Raw genomic sequence first — 19,587 nt, 5'->3', positions numbered from 1 at the left:
TTGCTAAATTGCTGTCATATTTCCTAACTATGTATAGTTCAAGCAAGAAGGGGTTTCATTATGTTAATAATTACATTGCTTGCAGGCTTTTTGATGTTGCATTTCCCATACAGAATAGAAACAGATTTCATGGAAATATCATTAAAGCTGTTAACTACAGGAGGAAAAAATCAAAGAGGCAATCAAAGCATGCATTTTATTATCAATAAATGCAAGTTGTTTCAGAAATGGCTTGCATTTGAAACATGTTCAGTGAGGAGATCATCAGCAATGGAAGCTGCTGCTTAAAGGAAGAGAGCTTTGTAGTCTAAATCTATTTGGATCACTACAGATAATTGCTAAGATCCCAACTATCCATTTTTTAAAGTAGGCCCAGAATCATTTTTAAATTAGCAAATGAACAAAGAGGTAGAATCATTCCCAGACTTCTGATTTGAATTGAGAACATGTGAATTATGGGTCATTATTTGAATGACAACAAATTTTGTGATGTTTTTTCAAATCCACTGTTAATTTAGTTCTTTAAAAATTGGTGACTGTTAAACTGATGATTTTGGAACAGTAGAACTCATTGTACTATGCAGTCATTTTGAAAAGACTTCAAATATTCAGATGTTCAACTACATAGTCTTTAACACTGTCTTCATTTTGGACTTCTAGCTGAGAAGCATCACAGTCTAATGGCTGAGAGACATCAGTCTCAATCAGTACTTTGAAGGCAGTGGCATGTCTCATTCCTTCTGAAGTTTTCTCTATGAAAAGCTTGTATTCTTATTCTTATTTGGAAGAGCTTATTTAAACTGCCACGATTTTTTGCAAACAGATACTTGCTAGGTCACAATTTAGATTTCAGTGTGACCAATGCAAACACCATTTCTTACAGTAGAAAAAGGAAGGGAGATTGAGAGGTAATTAGTTGAATAAAAACAGAGAAAGAAAAAGAAAAGAATAGTATTCATTTATATACGCTATGTGACTTCTTGGTCATCAGAACCCCTAACATCTTGTAAAGCCTAAAATATTTGGTGAATTAAGCCAAATGAATTCAAATGCCTTTGAAATACCCATGGTTTGGAAAATAAAATATTAATGTCTATTTCACAAACATATTTCAGCTTTTAAAGCACTAGTGTTTGGTTTGAAGTTGAAGATGCCTCTAAAGTGAAATTATTGCCATGTTTCCCATCATGAAGTAATTACCAATCACTACAAATGACTTGATGATAAGGAATCACTGAATATCAGAAACAAAATAAACCAAAGATATTATCTAATTCATTGGGAGTTGCCATCTGGGAGATCACAGACCACAGTGATTGATATTATAGACCCTACACCTAAAAAAAGTACATATTACATTTTGAAAATGTACACACAATTTCAAGGTGTTCTTGGACTCCTTGATGCCAGTGACAGGTCTCTGTCATAGATACAGAAGGAACAAGAAATCATATCTTCTGAATCGCATCTACAAAATTAATTAACTGTAGCTCATTAAACTAATTCTCTGTCATACACACACACACACACTCTCACACATACAAACATACCACATCCTGTCTTCAATATTACATGTGATCTGTCATGCTGTATTGGAAATCCAGCTGAGTTTTGTACATAATTTTTTGGTTAGTATGCAATAGAATCTCATTATAAGCTATTTTGTTATACTATAAATTTACATATAGTCAGAAATTGCCGTCCCCAGTCCAAATAGTAACATGTAATATATATTTCATTTACTCCAACATAAGTTTTTAATTTGTTTTTACATACAGTTGTTATAATAAATTTCTACTGTAATGCAATATTGAAATTTTAAAAAGTGGTTGGTTAAGGTGGCATTGATTGATGACTTACTTGCATAGATTATGCATCTATTCTGGAATCTTTCCACTCTATGAAGAAATAGGTAACTTGAATAGAGATGAAGAAAAATTAGATGTAGTTTTCCACAAAATTATTGTCCAACTGAAGGGATCAGTGGGGATTATTAAAGACATCTTCGAAATGATGAGCAGTTAAACACATTAAGTTCCTTGACTGACATACTAAAAGGTAATGAAATGGAAGGCTGAAACTGTTCTGTTAACTATATTGATTTCACGTCTAATTCCCATTGCTGAACATTTTGAATCTCCCTTTTTCTCTTTCTCTCTTTCTAGCAGCTCATGTGCATATTATTTATCATATATGTAAAACTGTGTTATTCTTAAATATACACTATAGATACGCTCTGAATATATGTACATGTATATATACCTACATAACTTCATACTTAACATAAGATACAATATATTATCCACAGATATATTAGAGCTATAATTCAAAGGGAAAATATTAGGGGATATATGAATTTGAATTTATAGCTCCATTCTGAAGAAGACTAAGCATTTAATAGTTCAAGTGAAACACAGTGTCTTGACTCTAGTTAGGAATATATGTTGTAGAGAGGATTCTCATGTTCAGGCTCTATTTTGGTCAAAATTAGGGGTTGGCATTTCATGTATTCATATATATATTTATGAATTAATATTATATATATATAAATTTGATGGCAACCCTTTATTGAGACTAACATAGGATTACGATATTTTTATTTTAACAAATGAGGATATTAAAGAAAATCTACCAATACAATCAGATCATAAAATAAATTGCATTTTAATGTAGGAAATAATTAATATTAAAGAACAATCTTTTCTCAGAAAAAGGCAATTTGAAATTTTGTGCCAACAAACAATGTTCTCATTTGTCTGGAAATTGGTGAAAACACATACTGTTGCTTGTAAATCCTTTGAACCAAATGCTCTGAGTGATCCTTCCTATGTTTCCTCTTCTGACATCTTTTATGTCTGCTTGAAATTCTTCTGGAAAACCAAGCACATTTACCCTGATAGTGTCTAATGCCCAATCAGAAGGCAGGTGAATGAAGTTTGTGAACAGATTCCAGAGTAAACTGAGTCCAAATTATAATACTTACTGCCTGTTGTTCTCTCATCAATAACAAGCTACATATGTGTAAAGAAATGACAAAGCATGCACTGCTCACAGGCATACAATACACACAGACACATATACCAACTTTAGCAGGTCTCAACAGGTGTGTTAGGAAATCACTATTTCTGATCACTTGTAGTAACAATGCTAAATCGGCAAAATCAAATGGGTGAAACTATGTAGTATAATTTTAGTCTTGTGAATTGCTGTAACATTTGGTAACTGTATATAAAGTCATTCATTTGATGCAAATGTATTGAATACCTCTTATATTCCTAGTATTGTTCATATCCTTGGGAAGAAGACAGCTGCTCCTATTGATTAATCAGAACACTAAGTGGAGGCACTCTGATCATCCTCTCCCCACTAAGAGCAGGACACTAGGCAGCAATGGCTGGACTCAGCAGGGAGGCGTGTAGTTTGACCGTTGCTCCTGTAGCATTGCTGCCTTGAGCTGCAGACCTCCCTGTAGCCTGTTCTCCCTGCAGTGCCTGATGGAAGTGGATGTGCAGTTGGTATATCTGATTCCCATGCAGCTTCCCAAAGCACAAACCCAAACCACCTCGGTCCACTGCAGGCAGGCTGTGCACATCCTCCCACATATGTCCCCTGCCACAGTCGGTTGCCCTCTCAGCTTGCTCTTCCTGATCCTCATGCCCTCAGTCTGGGCACCAGGTCATTTACGGGTTCTCTTCCATGCCATACTCAGGGACTTGGGAAACTCTCAAAGTGGCATGGGCATGCCACACACCCCTGCCTTCGCTGCACAGTTGCCCTCTGCTATGAATGTGATAAATCATTAGTATGAAAATTCTCTTTTTTTTTTCTTTCACCTTCAAAAATTTGATTCAGTTGGATTTCTGTCTTTGGTCATCCCCTTATACTATAATGGAACAGATGAACAGAAACTTCCCGAAGAGTGCCTTCCGTTCCCTTCTCCCAGACACCTACTCTTCTCCCTTTCTTCCTGGACTTGTTCTCCCAATGCAAATTGGGTCCATGGCTCTTGTGCTGTCCTTGAGTGTTGTATCTCTCATAGCAGAAGTGGTGACTTTTGCATTTGGCCATTTTAAAATCTGAGCCTTTGCTTTCAGATTAAGTTGTGTTCATGCCAATCAATGCCCTTTCAGTTTAGCCACGGGAGAACAAAAAGGGATGCCTTCAGTTAATACTTCCCACATCACTGGGCAACATGTGTGTACTGTGTATTAACTGTTAAAACACTGGATACTTCACACTCAACATGTATCTTAAGCAGCTCACTCAGTCTCAATGTTCTATCTGTCTGCCTTCCTTAGAAAGATAATAGATTCCAAATCAGAAATGCCCTTACTCATAGTATTTGCATTGTTCTTGTGAACATATCAGTAATCATAGAAGCAAGCAAATATTTCTTTAATATTTTGTTTAAAATATTATATTTGAGAGTACAGTTAAACAAGACCAGTTGGCAGATTTTAATTTTATTTTGTTTTTATTTTCATGAAGCAAAATATCTGCTTCATTATATAATACAATTCTAATTGTGTCACTATAAACTGTGACACAATGCAAGACCCCCCATTGTTCAACATTGTCTCCTAAAGTCTCCTTTGTGGAAAAGGGTTTTCTTCATAGAAAAATCATCCCTTCCTGAAAGAGTTCGGAGGTAGGTATGCTCTCAACATGTCTCCTAAAAATGATGAGGCATGTCACAAGGGCAGAGGAACCAGTTTGAAGAGGGTCTCATTGGCCAAGGCTGGACAATTTGAAAACCAAAGTAATCAAAGGCAGTCATGAATTGTAAATCATAAAGAAATAGGAATCCATGTGTTCATGCAGATAAGAAGTAAAAGCGTGAATAGAAATAAACAAATATGGTCTTTTTCTTACAGTAGATTGCCAAGTTCCAACTTGTAAATGCAGAGGAAGTTCTACAATAGAAAAAAGAAATCATAATTTTGTAACCATTATGGGAAAAAATGATTCCTTCAAGAACTATCAATACATGCTAAATCTATGGGAGATTTCCATAAGGAACAGGATATTTGCATAGTCCTAATGTATCTCGTCACAGATTGTTTATCAGCTGCAAGGGGGAGGATAAACAGTAAACTTGACAGTGGAGAAATCAGACAGCATCTTGACCAGGTGGCCAAAATTAACATCACAAATTAGGGCAGACAGCTATCTTGTGCCTCTGGATGTGATGCTCTGAGAAAGACATGACATTATTTATGTTTCATTTTGGCCTGGAATGCATAACCTAAATCTAACATGAGGAAACAAAGATGAACCCAAAATGAGGACTATTCTATTAATAAAGCAGGGGCTATACTCTGCTACAATATCAGCAACCTAAAAACCAGAGAAAGACTTTGGAACAATCTTCCAGATTAAAGCAGACAAAAGAGAAATGACAACTAAAAGTGAACTTAATCCTAGATTAGATGCTGAGTTGGAGACAGAAAATGCTTTTTCAGTGATGTTATTGGGTCAGTTGACTTAATTGGCATACAGATGTAAATTAAAGTATTGAAGCAATATTCACTGAAGTTGATAATTGTACTATTTACGTACAAGTTTATTCTTAGGAAGTATGTGCTAAAGTATTTAACGATAAAGGGCTATGAGGTATGCAATTTAATTTGAAATGTACCCCCCCCCCCCACACACACATAGTACATGGAGCAAAATGTTAATGAGAAAATCTGAGTAAGGGGTATATGAATGTTTTATGTACTATTCTGATTCTTAAAATTGCTCTGTATGTTTGAAGTTTTTCCAAATAAAAAGTTTGTAAAAGTTGTTAAAAAGGGTAAAAAAAGCAATCACTTTTTAAGGTGAGAAAAAATGCTATCAAGAACAGGGATTCTCAAGATTTTGGTGATGCTGGGGAAATATGTGAAGGTGTTATAAAATATGTGTTTCTGACATGAATATATATTTTTTCTAAATGAATGTGAGAGCATGATTCATTTGGGAGGCTGGGTTCTGTGGAACAAATGCTGAGAAATGATCCAGAGAAATACTTCTGGGTTCAATGCTGATCCAAGAAGCATACCATTCACATATCATGCTAGCCAGCTTTTCAAATGCTGTTTTTGCTATGGAAGTTCAATCTCACAGAATTATATTAGCAGCCAAGAATTATATCTGTCCAAATCTCAGTGGTTTCCAAAGCTGGAAAAACCACACAGCATTTTAAAGTTAGGATTGTAGTTATAGTTGTAATAGTGAGACTGTTTATTTTAGGCAATAATAACTAACATGGGTTTTGCCTTTGCCATACCCAAGGCATCTATTTATATTCAAGTCTATCATTATTTATGTATAAATTCAAAAATCCCCAAATACTGAAAACTGAAGATTTTTCTTAACCTGTTTGGCAGCCAAACCTGACCTGACCTTATGCTAGACTATTTATAATCTCTAATATTCCCACTTGATGTGAATATTCATATGCTTTGCTGTAAATACATTATTGCATTTGATAACAGTGTGCTAACACAGACCCCGCTAGGGGTGTTACAAAAAGCATTGTGTATACACCATATTGTTTCCTAAAGTCTGAAAATTTCTGAATCTCGGGACACATCTGGCCACAGAGGTTTGGTTAAACAACCGTGGACCTGTGTCTTCTAATTTCATTACTGAGAAAGCTACTTATCATTGATTAAGTAAAGTAATAGTTACAAGAGGAAATGGAATACTAGAAAATGAAGCGGAAGAGGAAATCCTAAAATTCATTTAAAGGACCCAGAATGGGCCAGATTTTAAAATACTGACATAAATTAAGACAATGTGGTAAATTACCCAGAGCCATGCTACCTACTTGAGTCATAAATAGAACCATAATGTAATAAGTGTTCTAATTGAAATTTCTCTTTTGCCTTCTGCAGTTATTAGGAATTTGCAGGCAAAGTCATAGAAGTATAGTAGAAAATTTTCCAGACTAAAAATTGATGTTAAGAATCCCATCCTTTGTCTAACATTTTATACTATTTGATCATTTTCCTCAACTGCAAAATGAAGTAAATAATTTAATATAAGTGCTCGTCTGAATTTTAAAATGAAATGATGTCAAAATTCCATTATTTTATGTTCTTATTCCATATGATTCCAAAAATAGTGCATGTGGCTATAATTTCCTTGAACTGTAAAAGATGTAATTTTGTTTGTTTGTTTTAGAAAATGAACCCTCTTACACTAATCACTTTCTTTTGTATACAGTGCAAGTCCCAGGACCAGTAGAAAATCTACAAGCTGTATCTACCTCACCTACCTCGATTCTTATTACCTGGGAACCCCCTGCCTATGCAAATGGTCCAGTCCAAGGTTACAGATTGTTCTGCACTGAGGCAATCACAGGAAAAGAACAGGTAGGCAAGCAAAGGGGCCAGACCACATACTCTATTGGATGCTCTAGGGCTGGAGAAATAGAAGACCGTAAGTGCTTGATACAGTCTGGTGTGCAGCACATTACTTGGATAGCTGATAAGTTTTAAAGCACTGGTTATTGGAAGCTTTAAGCAGTTTAATTGAATACTGGTTGTGAGATGCCAAATGGGCCATGAGCTAATGTCAGTATGAAGGACACCAATTTTCTCTTTTGGCATGCAGTCACCTGGGCTAGTGAAACCACATTTTTATTAACCAGACTAGTTCCAGAAAGCCTTTGCGTTTTCAGTCCTTATCCTAAGGGATTATTGCCCTTATATTCTATGGCCTCAGCTAAACTGCCTTTTCTGTTCTTACTGTTTTGTCTTATTTCTGTCCCTTCCCAACAATCACATCATCACTTGGCATGGTTTTCTGTATACCTTTTTTAGAAGTCTATCCTCCTCCTTCCTACATATTGCTTCTAATCTGTGGTCCTCATAGACACCTGAAAATAGGTAAATTAGAATTTCAGGTAATATAACAGTGAATTAATCCTTAGGGGGACACATGCAATTCAGCAATTCTATTTTGTAGTATGTATATGGATATTAAAATGTCTTCCTTGCAGATTCTCAACTTTGGGAAAATACAAATAGACAGGCTAATTAGGAAGGACAGAGATGAGGCCTCAGGATACCTGAGTTCTTACTATGCGTTGTAACGATTGCCATCCGAAGTGTGGTATGCTTGCTTCCACAGAAGTCCATGATCCGGATTTTCATTTTAAATGGTATTTGCAGTGTCCCTATTCATACATAGTTCGGAGTCCACATTATCATAAAATAAGCGTTACTAAAAGTCCTTCTTATGCAGTCATTCTATATGTATTTGGTTTGCTGTCCCTATGTTACTTCCAAGTATTTTTTGCCTTTATATTCTAGCTGCTATTCTATATATTTTAGCTCTTCTTTAGTAATGCATTTTACCAACACTTTTTAAATAAATTCAAAAATGGGATCACCCAAGATGGGTGTGTGTGTGGATCATTGTGTAGCCCTAAGTGGTAAGTGGGTCTTCTAGAGCATATTGGCTCTGCTTACCTCCAGTACCTCATTTATGGCAGCTGTGAAGTGGTGAATTGTTCCTACCTACCTCACAGCATTTTGGGAGATACAAATTGTGGCAAAGTATCTGTCAGTTTCAAGAGCTGTGAGTATATTTCAGCAAGAAGAGGAAGAAAGCTATTGTTTCTTGGTGAATTATTCCCTTTTTTGATACAGAACAACTCTCTTTGCCCACGGACTTTGCAAGCTGCCTGTGCCTGCTGGGTTTTCGGCATGGGCAGAATAACCCACATCATTTAATGTACTGGGTCGTGTTATACAAATTGGAACTTAATGACTGTAAAAATAGCATGGTGCTGTTTTAACAAGGCATCTACAGCACTTGGGGCTGTAGTGGGGGAGTCTATGCCATAAGTTAGCTTTTACAACAACTCATTATAAGGCTAGAGTGTAGTTTTGTGAATGAGTCTAAAATCCAACCCACTGATTGCAGAGAATGACTGCCATTTCTGCTTTAATGTGCCTCCTTAATAACAGTTTGACTTTCTATGTCTCCAGAATATAGAGGTTGATGGACTATCTTATAAGCTGGAAGGCCTGAAAAAATTCACAGAATATACTCTTCGATTCTTAGCTTATAATCGCTATGGGCCAGGAGTATCTACTGACGATATAACAGTGGTTACACTTTCTGATGGTAAGTTATAGCACTGAAATGTCATTCAATATTTGTTATAAAAATGAAAGAACACTGTAAGTAAGGTAAAGATTCCATTTTCAAGGCTTTCTGTCTGAAATTTTCTGGAAGATGTATTAACATAAAACAGAAATTGGGCTAATTCATTCATACTGTCTATTATAGTCAAATTTAAACATCCTTTCAAGGTATATAATCTGAGTCAAGAAGGCATTAGTAGGGAATTCTCAAAGTTTTACTTATGCCTATGAGTTCAAATTAAAACTTTTCTGTTTTAATTTTATTTATGTAAATTGCCTAATAAAGAACACATTTGTGCATGTGTATGGCTTAATTGGGATTTACATATTTATCTTTTTATTCTTTCTAATAGGGGGTAGAAGATGATTAAAGGTGTATACTGACAATCTGCCTATATATGCTCTTAATTTGAAAATACGTCATAAGGATTTATGCCAAATGTTTTAGTTTGCTAAAGCTGACAAAATGCAATATACCAGAAATGGGTTGACTTTTACAGTGGGGATTTATCAACTTAGAAGTTTAGGTTCTAAGTCTGTGAAAAGTGCCAAAATCAAGGCATCCAGAGGTCGTGCTTTGTCCCGAAGACAGGCTACCGAAGATCCTCAACTCCTCTGCCACGTGGCATCTGCCGGTCCTTCTCTTCGGGTGTTGTCGCTTTCAGCTTCTGACTTTTCTCCCTCAGCTTCTCTCTCTGTTAGCTTCTGTGTCTTCTCTCTGTCTTTTATCCTCTTATAAAGGACTCCAGTAAGAGGATTAAGACCCACCTGGAGCAGGCCTCAATGGAAATCACCTAATCAAAGGGTCTCCCTCACAATAGGTCTGCACCCACAGGAATGGATTAGCTTTAAGAACACCCTTTTCTGGGGTACATACAGCTTCAGACCACCACACCAAATAATCCAGCATGGAAAGTATTAAAACTGAGATATGAAAATATGTACTTTTACTTTTACCTTGCCTAAGAAATGAAAGATGTGATACATTTTGTTAAACACCATAAGAGGGGGAGAAATCTTAATGAAAAAGATGGTTTGGTAAAGGAGTAGCATGGGAAATTAGAGATGTCAGGAATGGACAGTAAAGAAATACGGGGAAATTTAGTAAAAGTGAAAACAAAGAAAAGAGGATTATATGATGGGGAGCAGAGTGAGAACTCAGACAGGTACTGAAATGCAGAGATGAGCCCCATGAGTATTAAAAAGGCAACAAGCTATTTCTTTTCAGCAACAGTTTCCATATTGGCCTAGGTACTTCTATAAATTATTGATCTTTTGAATTAAAAAAAAAAATGACTTTTAGCTTGTGACTTCTTGACTGATTCATCAATTTTAATCTGGGCAATTATCTGGGTGGCTATTTCACACAATATCACTGGAATTAAAAAAGAGGTAGATGATATTAAGCACACCGAAAAAGGACAGGAGGGTAATAATGCTCCTTTGCAATTTCAACTTAAAAATGTATTTTGTATGTGACACCACCTCAGTTATCATTTTAACATAATTCTTATGCCCATCTATCTGATTCTGTTATTGAAGGAGAATAGAATATTTATTGGCAGAATAAATTACTTCACAACTTGTAATTATAAAAATAAAGGAAAAGCAAATGAAAATGAATATTTTACATAATTTATGTAGATTTAATTCACACCCTGAACTGCAATACTGTGGTCCTATTCTCCACTTTGGTTTTAAATGTCATAAGTGAGAAAGATAGATTATTACTCATTTGCCCAAGAACTATCTTCTGGGAGTGTTGCAACATTTAGGACTGAGAAAATGCCTGTCACTAAATAAAAGGTTTCATGACCCTAAGCCCAACAAGCATCTCTGTGAAAGGATATCAACTTCCCTCTACCTGATAGGAAAGAGAAGGGATTTCTTGGCTCCTTCAGAGTGGGTACCTTGACTTTCTCTGCAGCTACACAATCAATTGGTGTCTTAGTTTTCCACAGCAACAAAAAAACCCTGCACTCATGGCTTCTATTCCACTGTTATCCAGAGCCCTTCTATTTACTTCAGTCTCATGTTTTTCTTCTCTGATGAAGCTGTTCATGCTGAGGTCATCCATCACATCTAGATGTTTTGGATCGCTTTTAATGGTCACCAGCTTCCCAATCCTCAGTTGAGAAGACCTCTTCTCCTTTGACTTTTTGGATATTGTAAAAGGAGTATGGTGTGAAATTTAAATGTGCCAATCCATGTAACAACCTAAAACAGCACTATAGAAAGTATTAGTAAGTGTTGTGTATGCCATTGTAAAGTCTCTTCTTTCCCACTACACTAGATGCTCCTCCATATGTAAAGTCTCTTTATTCCTCCCAACTCAGTGAACATCTGTAAAATTAATAAGACAATTCAGCCAAAGCTGTACAAGTGTTTCTGTGTATAGACTCGTCTTTAGGACTTCCCATTTCCAGGGCTAATTTAATATATGACTGAGTCTAAATGCACCTGTGTTGTTGAGAAATCATAGTTCTTACCATGTCGGGGGACTCTTACCATAAAAATTTATATTGCGGCCATAGAAAAATTGAATAGAAATGAAAAGCAAATACTTTTTTTCTGATGTAATTATTTCAATGGTTTCTTTCTCCCTGTTCTGCTAAGATGCTGATAACTATTTTTACCCAGATGAGCTGTCATCTCTAATTTAGCTCTATTTAATTGTTCTCCTGGGTGGAAACATTGCATTTCATTCACCTCCTGTACCTGGTGTACCATTGATCTACAGTCTTCATATTGTTGGGAATTTTAGAGCATAAGATCCATGTAGCCTGATATTTAGTGTAGAATGTAACTGGTTTTGCCAATTTGTTCCAAAACACCATCTCTTGAACTAGTCTACATGCATAGGTCGGGGGTTGGATTCACAGCTTTAATCAATGAATTAACAATTATGAATGCCCCTGCCATCTTGCCCTGTGCCCCAAAGCAAAAGGACTCAGCATCACAGACAACACTAATTATAGGAGCGAGCATGCTTTGTACTGTTACCACTGTTGTCAGTAATATTTATTGAGTACTTACTTGTTCAAGGCCCTGCTCTAAGCACTTTGCATTATTAACCGTTCATCTTCCAAAACACTGTAATTTTCCTTACTTTATCAATGACAAAACTGAGATATAAAGAAGTCACAAAATTTAGTAAGCTGCAGAGCCAAGTCACATAAGCTAGTAAGTTAAGAGTCAGGGCTCAGTGTGTTCTCTTATACTGTGACAAATGCCCCATATTAATTCCTTAAGCAAAAAAGCTCATAATTAAATGTGAATTATTTGACTTAATAAATTGTGTGTACATGACAGCACACATCTGCTAAGGGGAAGAATTCACCTGTATATATGGGGATTCATTTAGAAATCTGAGAACTTGATCTGCCTGACTAAATACTACATCACTCTGTTTCAAACTAGCATGTTCCGCCAATTTAGAAAAGTTTACAGACCAAACATCTGTGATTGGTTTTAATGAATTTAAATGATAAATTACTTGAAACTTTGAAGAGAAAAGCAATGAACTATGTCCTTCCTCTCTGCCTCTTAAAAAAAGCCAAGATAGATGTGTGTTCCTCTCCCTTCCACCAAGCATCAAATCCTATCTAGTGTATCTATTTATCTCTAAATAATATGGGAATTCATAGTGACAAAGGGGGTAGAGATTGATAACTAAAAATACGGTAGAAAAAATTCTCTTCTTTTCTTTCCTGACTATATAAAAGTCAGCTACAACCAGTGTGACATCAATGGAAAGAAAGAATTTATATTGTAAATTTATAAAATACATAAACACCATTATTATGAATAGCTGTATAATTTTGTTTTCTTGGCTTTCAATTCCTGATACAGAAAATAGTCCTGATGCTTCCAAAATTGTAGTAGGTTACAAAAAGAAGAATACATATTCATCTTTTATCTTAATGTATTCTTTACTTTCTGGAAATGAGAAATTAAATGCCATTCATAAACTTAAAGTGACATTTGAGACTTACATACCACCTAGCACGGTGCCTAGAACAAAACACCTGAAAAATCTAAGCTATCTTCTCCTTCCTCCGAGGTTCAATTTCCCATCATAAACTTTTAGTGTTACTCAGATCATGTTTGAATATGATTTGACTAAAAGTATGATTATCAAAGGATAATATGACATTTAAATATTAAAATATTTTAAATATAAATTATTTTCATGTTCAAAAAGTGATTTATTATTTCAATCAATATTAAGACATCATTTCCAAACTTTGCTATTAAAAAATTATGATTTTTGAAAGTTAGTGAAATTATCTGATTTAGAACATGGAATTTTTTTTCTGTATGTGCTTCTTTTAATTTTCAGTGCTTTACAGAATAATTTGAATACAGATCATGTTAAATCCTACATCATTGTGAGGATATCAGTTTGTTTAGTGCTTCAGATCACACATTTCACAGTTAATATTAGCCTATCTAATCCTTACTCTTTTAAAGAATGGGAAAGGGGAGGTTATTTTAGTAAGGACTCTGCCTTCTTCCTCTTCCTAAAGGATGGGCTGGGACATCCATAGGTCTGTGAAAAATTAGTTCAGGGAAGACTCTTTTCATTAATGTAGCATCTGTAGAGTTGAGAAAATGAAAAGGAGTGCCAAATACAGGAGAATCCTTGGGATTCATTTCAGCTTTAGAGAAAATAAATGTTTTAATGTTTTAATAAAAGAAACATGAAAATGGAATGTAAGGTAGAAGAGAATGAAAATTGTTGAAGATGAGTTTTGAGGGAAACTGAACTGTGTTAATAAAAACATACTTTGAAGAACTCCAAGAAATGGATATCCAAATGCCACAAAGCATGTGAAAGAGAGTTCAGCATCACTAGCCATCAGGGAATAGCAGAATAAAACCACACTGAAATGCCATTACATACCTACCAAATAACTAAAATTAAAAGGTGACTGACTATGCCAAATGTTAGTGAGGACTGATGCAATTGGAACTTTCCTACATTCTTAGTTGGAGTGTATATTAGTACAACTATTTTGGAAAACTGTTTATTCGTATCTATTAGCTTAACATATGCCTAACCCATGAACTAGCATTTCTACTCCTTGATTATTGGGGGTCTATAGAGTAATAAAAAAGTATGAATTAATGCTACATACAACAACACAGGTGAAATGCACAGAAATAATAATGGACAAAATAAGTCAGAAAAAATCTATGATTTCATTTATATTACGTTCAAGAACAAACTAAACTAATGATGGTGTTTGAAGTCAGAGTAGTGGTTATTTCTTGGAAGGGAATTGACTGAGAAGAAACAAAGTGAGCTCTCCAGGGTGTTGAAAATGTTCTGTATTTTGATCTAAGTAATGCTTAAATGGAAACACACACTTACACGTACACACATGCAATTTGTGCTTAAATGGAAACACACATACACACATGGAACTTCCCCAAGTTGTACACTTTAAAAAAGTATGCATTTTACTATATAAATCAATTAAAAAATAAAATTGCAAAAAAGAAAACAACTTGTTACCAAAACAATGAATATGAAAGAGTTTTTATGTCTTATAACTTCCCTATTAATCAATTTATTCATTCATTCATTCAACTAATATTTGCTGAGTATGTGTCAAACGTCGGACACTCTTCTAGATAGTGGGGACGCAGTGCCAAAAGAGGCAGAAATCCCTGATGTAGGGTACATTCTGTATTTAATAAGAAAATCATAATTTGAACTAAAAAAAAAAAACACTAGCATCTGTTTCCTAAATTATAGAATATTTTTTGAAAGAATACTTGACATAATTCATGAAAAAGAAGCCTCAGGTGAATATTTTACCTCAAGCTGCATTGGCTACCACCTTTATCAATCCCTCAGACAAGTTCAAAATCAAAACAAAATGATTGCCATTCCAGCCATGTTGAGAAAGGTACAGGAGCTAATATTTAAGTATATATTAATTTGTTCCTTCAGTCATTCAGTCAGTAAATATTAATTGAATGTCAGTTTGGAGGCTATAAAGATGACTCAAATGTATATCATGCCCTCATCGTGATTACTTTTCAGATGGTAAAATCAGAGTAGAACATAAATAAGGAGCAAAATATGATAAATATCTTAGAAAAACATAGATATCGTCTAAGTTCAAGGAAAAGAAGGGGGAACTTGACAAAAAAAAAGGTCTTTAAACTCCTGAAAATTTTCAGGGACATTTCTTAGCATATTCATCACTTTGTCATGAACAAAGATAAGGACTATGCATTGTATGGATTAAAATGTGTTAAGTATTTATTTCATGCAGCTTCTATTCCCATTGTGGGGCAGGAAGTCTTATTTAGTTGATGATTCATCTCAGGCATTTAGAAGAGTGGCTGGCACATAACAGCTATTCAGTGAATAGTTGTCTTTGAATTACTCATGATATAAAATATTCACTCTTTGATATAGTAAAGATTCATTACAAGTATTAAAAAGAGGGCTGCCAGTGTTGTTCCTTCTTCCATGAAGAGTGGAATAATCAAAATGCGGGTAAAAGAAAGTAAATACATAGGAAATCCACAAAGACCAATAAACTGCTCTTTTCTTAACAGAATCAATTTGGCAGATGCCACTTGGTAACCAGCTTACGCTTATGATCCAAGTTTAAATACATACAGCTAAAATAACAGGATATATTTCAAAGTGTTTCTTCTTTTTGCTTTTTAAGAGATAATAAAGATTACACTAAAGGAATTAGCAATGGGGGTGACCATCAGAAAGGCATATTTCATAAAACCATGAAGATCCTGAAATGCGCAATATCTTAAGCCTTTAAAAACACTGTAGGACATCTCGTGTGTGTTTTTATTAGTTTCTCTTGGAAGGTTATCACAAGAAAGCTGTAATTAAATGGCAGTATTTGGTGCCACAGCAGGCAGCAGGCACTCTCTTGCCTAAGTGGTTTGTTTTGGGGGGGGGGGGGGTTCCCCAGATGAAAAACTTGCCCATTAAGTAAGAAAAAAATAAACAGATGTAGTTATTTTTCATCTGTCCAAGAAAATTTTGAAATGCCACTTGGATTAACCTACATAAATATTACTAACTTATAAATCGTGTGAAAAAGATACTTTTTTTTCAAAAGTTGGTTGGAGTTTCTCTTTTATGATCTTGGCATAACCATCTCACCTTCTTTTATTCCTTTTAGTGCCGAGTGCTCCGCCGCAGAATGTCTCTCTAGAAGTGGTTAATTCAAGGGTAAGTTGACCAAATGTCTATTAATCCCTTACCTGTTCTTGTATAACCTCCACTCCTCCATCCACCCTTTTGGGTACAGGATGGGCCCATCAATATTACAGCACAGTAAGTGGCATTGACCCCACAGCCTTTTCCTCCAGATCTGAAGAAATTAAATGGGGGATTTGTTTACTTCAAATACAACTTTATTTTATAAATGTTATAAAAGTTAAAGGATATTCCTCAGGGAACAAAGTGCTCTATCTTACCTATGCTCACAAGTACAGAACAGAACTGAACTGTCAAAGTCCTGGACAGAGCAATTGAATATAGGAAAGAATAAAGCAATTATAAGATAAGGGTAAAGAAAGGCTGTTTTTTTTCCCGATAGTGTAATTAGAATTGAATAGTTCTTTATCCATATTCTTCCCTGATAAATATAGACATTGAGGACCATTTTTTGTGTTTGGTAAAATATATGTAACTTAAAGTTTGTCACTGATATTAATTGCATTCACAGTGTTGTGCAACCATCACCACTATTTCCAAAACCTTTTCATCACCCCAAACTCTGTTCTCACTAAGCAGTAACTCCCCATTTCCCACCTCTATCTGGTCCTGGGAAACTCTGTAATCTACTTTCCATCTTTATGAATTTTCCTATTCTAGATATTTCAAAAAAGTAGGATCGTGCAGTATTTGTTCTTTTGTGCTGGTTTATTTCACTTAGGATAATATTTTCAAGGTTCGTTCAGGGCTGATATCAGAATTTCATCTGTTTTATGGCTAAATGATATTCCATTGTATGTATATATCATGTTTGTTGATCCATTCATCTGTTGATGGACCCCTGGGTGGCTTTCACCTTTTGGCTATTGGCAATGATGCTGCTGTAAACATTCACGTTCAAAAGGGTCATTCTTGTGGTCCCATAAGGTTATATTTATGAAACAGTGTTACCCAGTGATCAAAGTTTTCCTGATGTGGAAAGTTATACTTTCAAAAGGGCTTAAATTAAGTAAAGTATAGCTGAAGATACGGACCTAATGACTTAACTAGAAACATCTCATTATTTCAAGTGTGTTTCAGAGTTGAAAATAAGCCACAACCATGTTGTAGATGAAACAAACAAGACTGGACTGGCCTTGACCCCGTTATCATCTGAAGTATACTCTCAGGAAAATCATTTCAGTGTGCCCAGGTCTCAGTTTACCTGTCTTCAAGTGAGGAGGTTGGCCAAAGTGGTCTCTAAACTCTGAGAGTCAGCCAGGAATGTATATGGGTTTTAGTGAAAGTCATACCATGGGTTTTAATCCTTGCTTCCCCTTGTAATAACTGCATGTAGACTCAGGAAAGCTTCCAACATCACCACACATTCATATAGAGCAAGTTTAATGCCTCCCTTTTTGGTCTGTCATGAGGAAATAACAATACAATATATGCAATGGACCTAACCCAGTGTTAGTAATTGTTACTTTCCTCCATGTACAGTCCCTTCTGGATGCAAAAATTTGTGATGAAAACACACTTTTCTGACTTTGATCAGATTCACCTCTGTTGAACAAATTTATCTTTTGGAGCTAGTGAAATGTCTCCTAAAATTGTCATCCTTATATTTTTAGGCACTATGTTGGATTAGAATGAGTGAAACAAATTTTTAATTAGATTGGGTTAAAAGTAAGAGAATTTGGGAAGGAAAAATGAACTAAAGGAAAAATAATCAGAAATAAACATCACTCTTAAACAGACAGAACTTTTTTTTTTTTTTTTGCAACACCATTAACTGTTTTACAGGTGTCACTCAAATTAATAGCTTGCCAAATGAAAGCCAAATATATTTTTGCGATCATTGCCTGTTGTTAATGAATGAAATTTGGAAAACAAATGGTAGTTTCTTCTGTTCTAATGGCTTATTTTTGTTAGTTTTCACCTACTACACAACTTTCTCCAGGATGGAACATGGAAACTAAGATACAAGCAATTTTGTTTGTGTGTGCTCACATCCTTTACAAGTGTACTCCAGCAAAGGATGAATAGTTTCTTCTGAAAAGTGAATAAGGCATTATTGAATGGATGCTGGATGGTGACTGTATTTGAATATGGATTTACTATTTTCCTGAAGAGGGAGTATCTAGATTGTAAAATTGATTTTTTTTTCAATTGATGCGTGCACACACACACGCACCCACACACACACCATAGCCCATACTCTTCCATAATATGTAATGCTTCCAGCAGCCAAACAGAGACATTCTTGCTTCTTTCCTCTTGTAGATTATCTCTGAAACATTGACCACTAGAAAATTTAACTTGTTCAGAGTGGATACAGCAGGCACAGGCATTGGAAGGCCTTTCTCTCTCTCTCCCTCTTTCCCTCCCTCTGTTATCTTATTCCCTAGTTTTTAAGGAATTATAAATTATAAATTCTTTTCTTGGATTGTTACCAAGAGGCAAGAAACTAGATAGTCAAAACACTGTATTTTTTTCATTCCCAAGATGTTGGTGTGGAGAAAACCAAAAATAATATTTTATTTTGATATTCTTTTATCTGAAATAAAGGAAAATGTCTCAAACATACTAATATTTACCCCCTGAATATTACCACTTCAAGGAAGAAAATGTATTTAAAAAGAAATATTGTGGTTAAGTATTGAATTATTTTAGCCTAACAGCATTATAATGACTTGTATGTGGTTCATTTTATTTGGGATTTTTCTTTAAGATAGAAAGAACAGAGTCTCACATTTCGAAAATATTATTCTATAGAATATTTGCAATTTTGGAACATAATTGATCCTTTTATTGGAAATTAATGGGGAAACTTGGTGGTGATAATACTTTTGCAAAAAGTTGGCTATGATTTCTGTACCTAGTATGGAGAAGTCCCTGTAAGTTATAAAATGATCATTTATGGGTACTTGATAGGATTATGCCCACCTATAAGCCAATTGGACCCAGAATTGATGTTCAGGGGTATTCAAACAGAAAGGTCTTGATGCATTTATATAAAAGAACCAAGGGAAATTCTCTTACTATATTGGTCTTGAAAACCCTGTATGAAGCTGTCATCACAAAATGACTAGATTTCCTTTTCCCAAGCTAAGCATGAACACAAGTTTTTGTCTGAGAGAGATGACTTGACTTACAGGTACTAGTTTTCTAGCAAAAATGAATGGGTCATGAGGAGAGGGCTAGTCTCATATTAAAATTTTTTCACAAGAAATAACGTGAATGGTTTCCAGT

General features: G+C 35.1%; 1 protein-coding gene across 4 annotated transcripts in view; it reads left to right on the top strand.

Annotated features, from left to right (window-relative positions):
- Positions 1-19,587, top strand: part of DCC (DCC netrin 1 receptor) — a 1,223,099-nt gene that overhangs the window by 834,011 nt on the left and 369,501 nt on the right. For all 4 annotated transcript variants that reach the window (XM_037805818.1, XM_037805817.1, XM_037805816.1 and 1 more), the window contains exons 10-12: positions 7,213-7,361; positions 8,985-9,123; positions 16,316-16,365. In XM_037805818.1, the coding sequence (XP_037661746.1) occupies positions 7,213-7,361; positions 8,985-9,123; positions 16,316-16,365 (338 nt within the window). The remainder of the gene's footprint in view (positions 1-7,212; positions 7,362-8,984; positions 9,124-16,315; positions 16,366-19,587) is intronic.

This window comes from Choloepus didactylus, chromosome 16 (genome assembly GCF_015220235.1).
Source record: "Choloepus didactylus isolate mChoDid1 chromosome 16, mChoDid1.pri, whole genome shotgun sequence".
Taxonomy (NCBI): Eukaryota; Metazoa; Chordata; class Mammalia; order Pilosa; family Megalonychidae; genus Choloepus; species Choloepus didactylus.
Note: the sequence above shows the minus strand (reverse complement) of the source record. Positions and strands in the feature narration are given on the sequence as shown.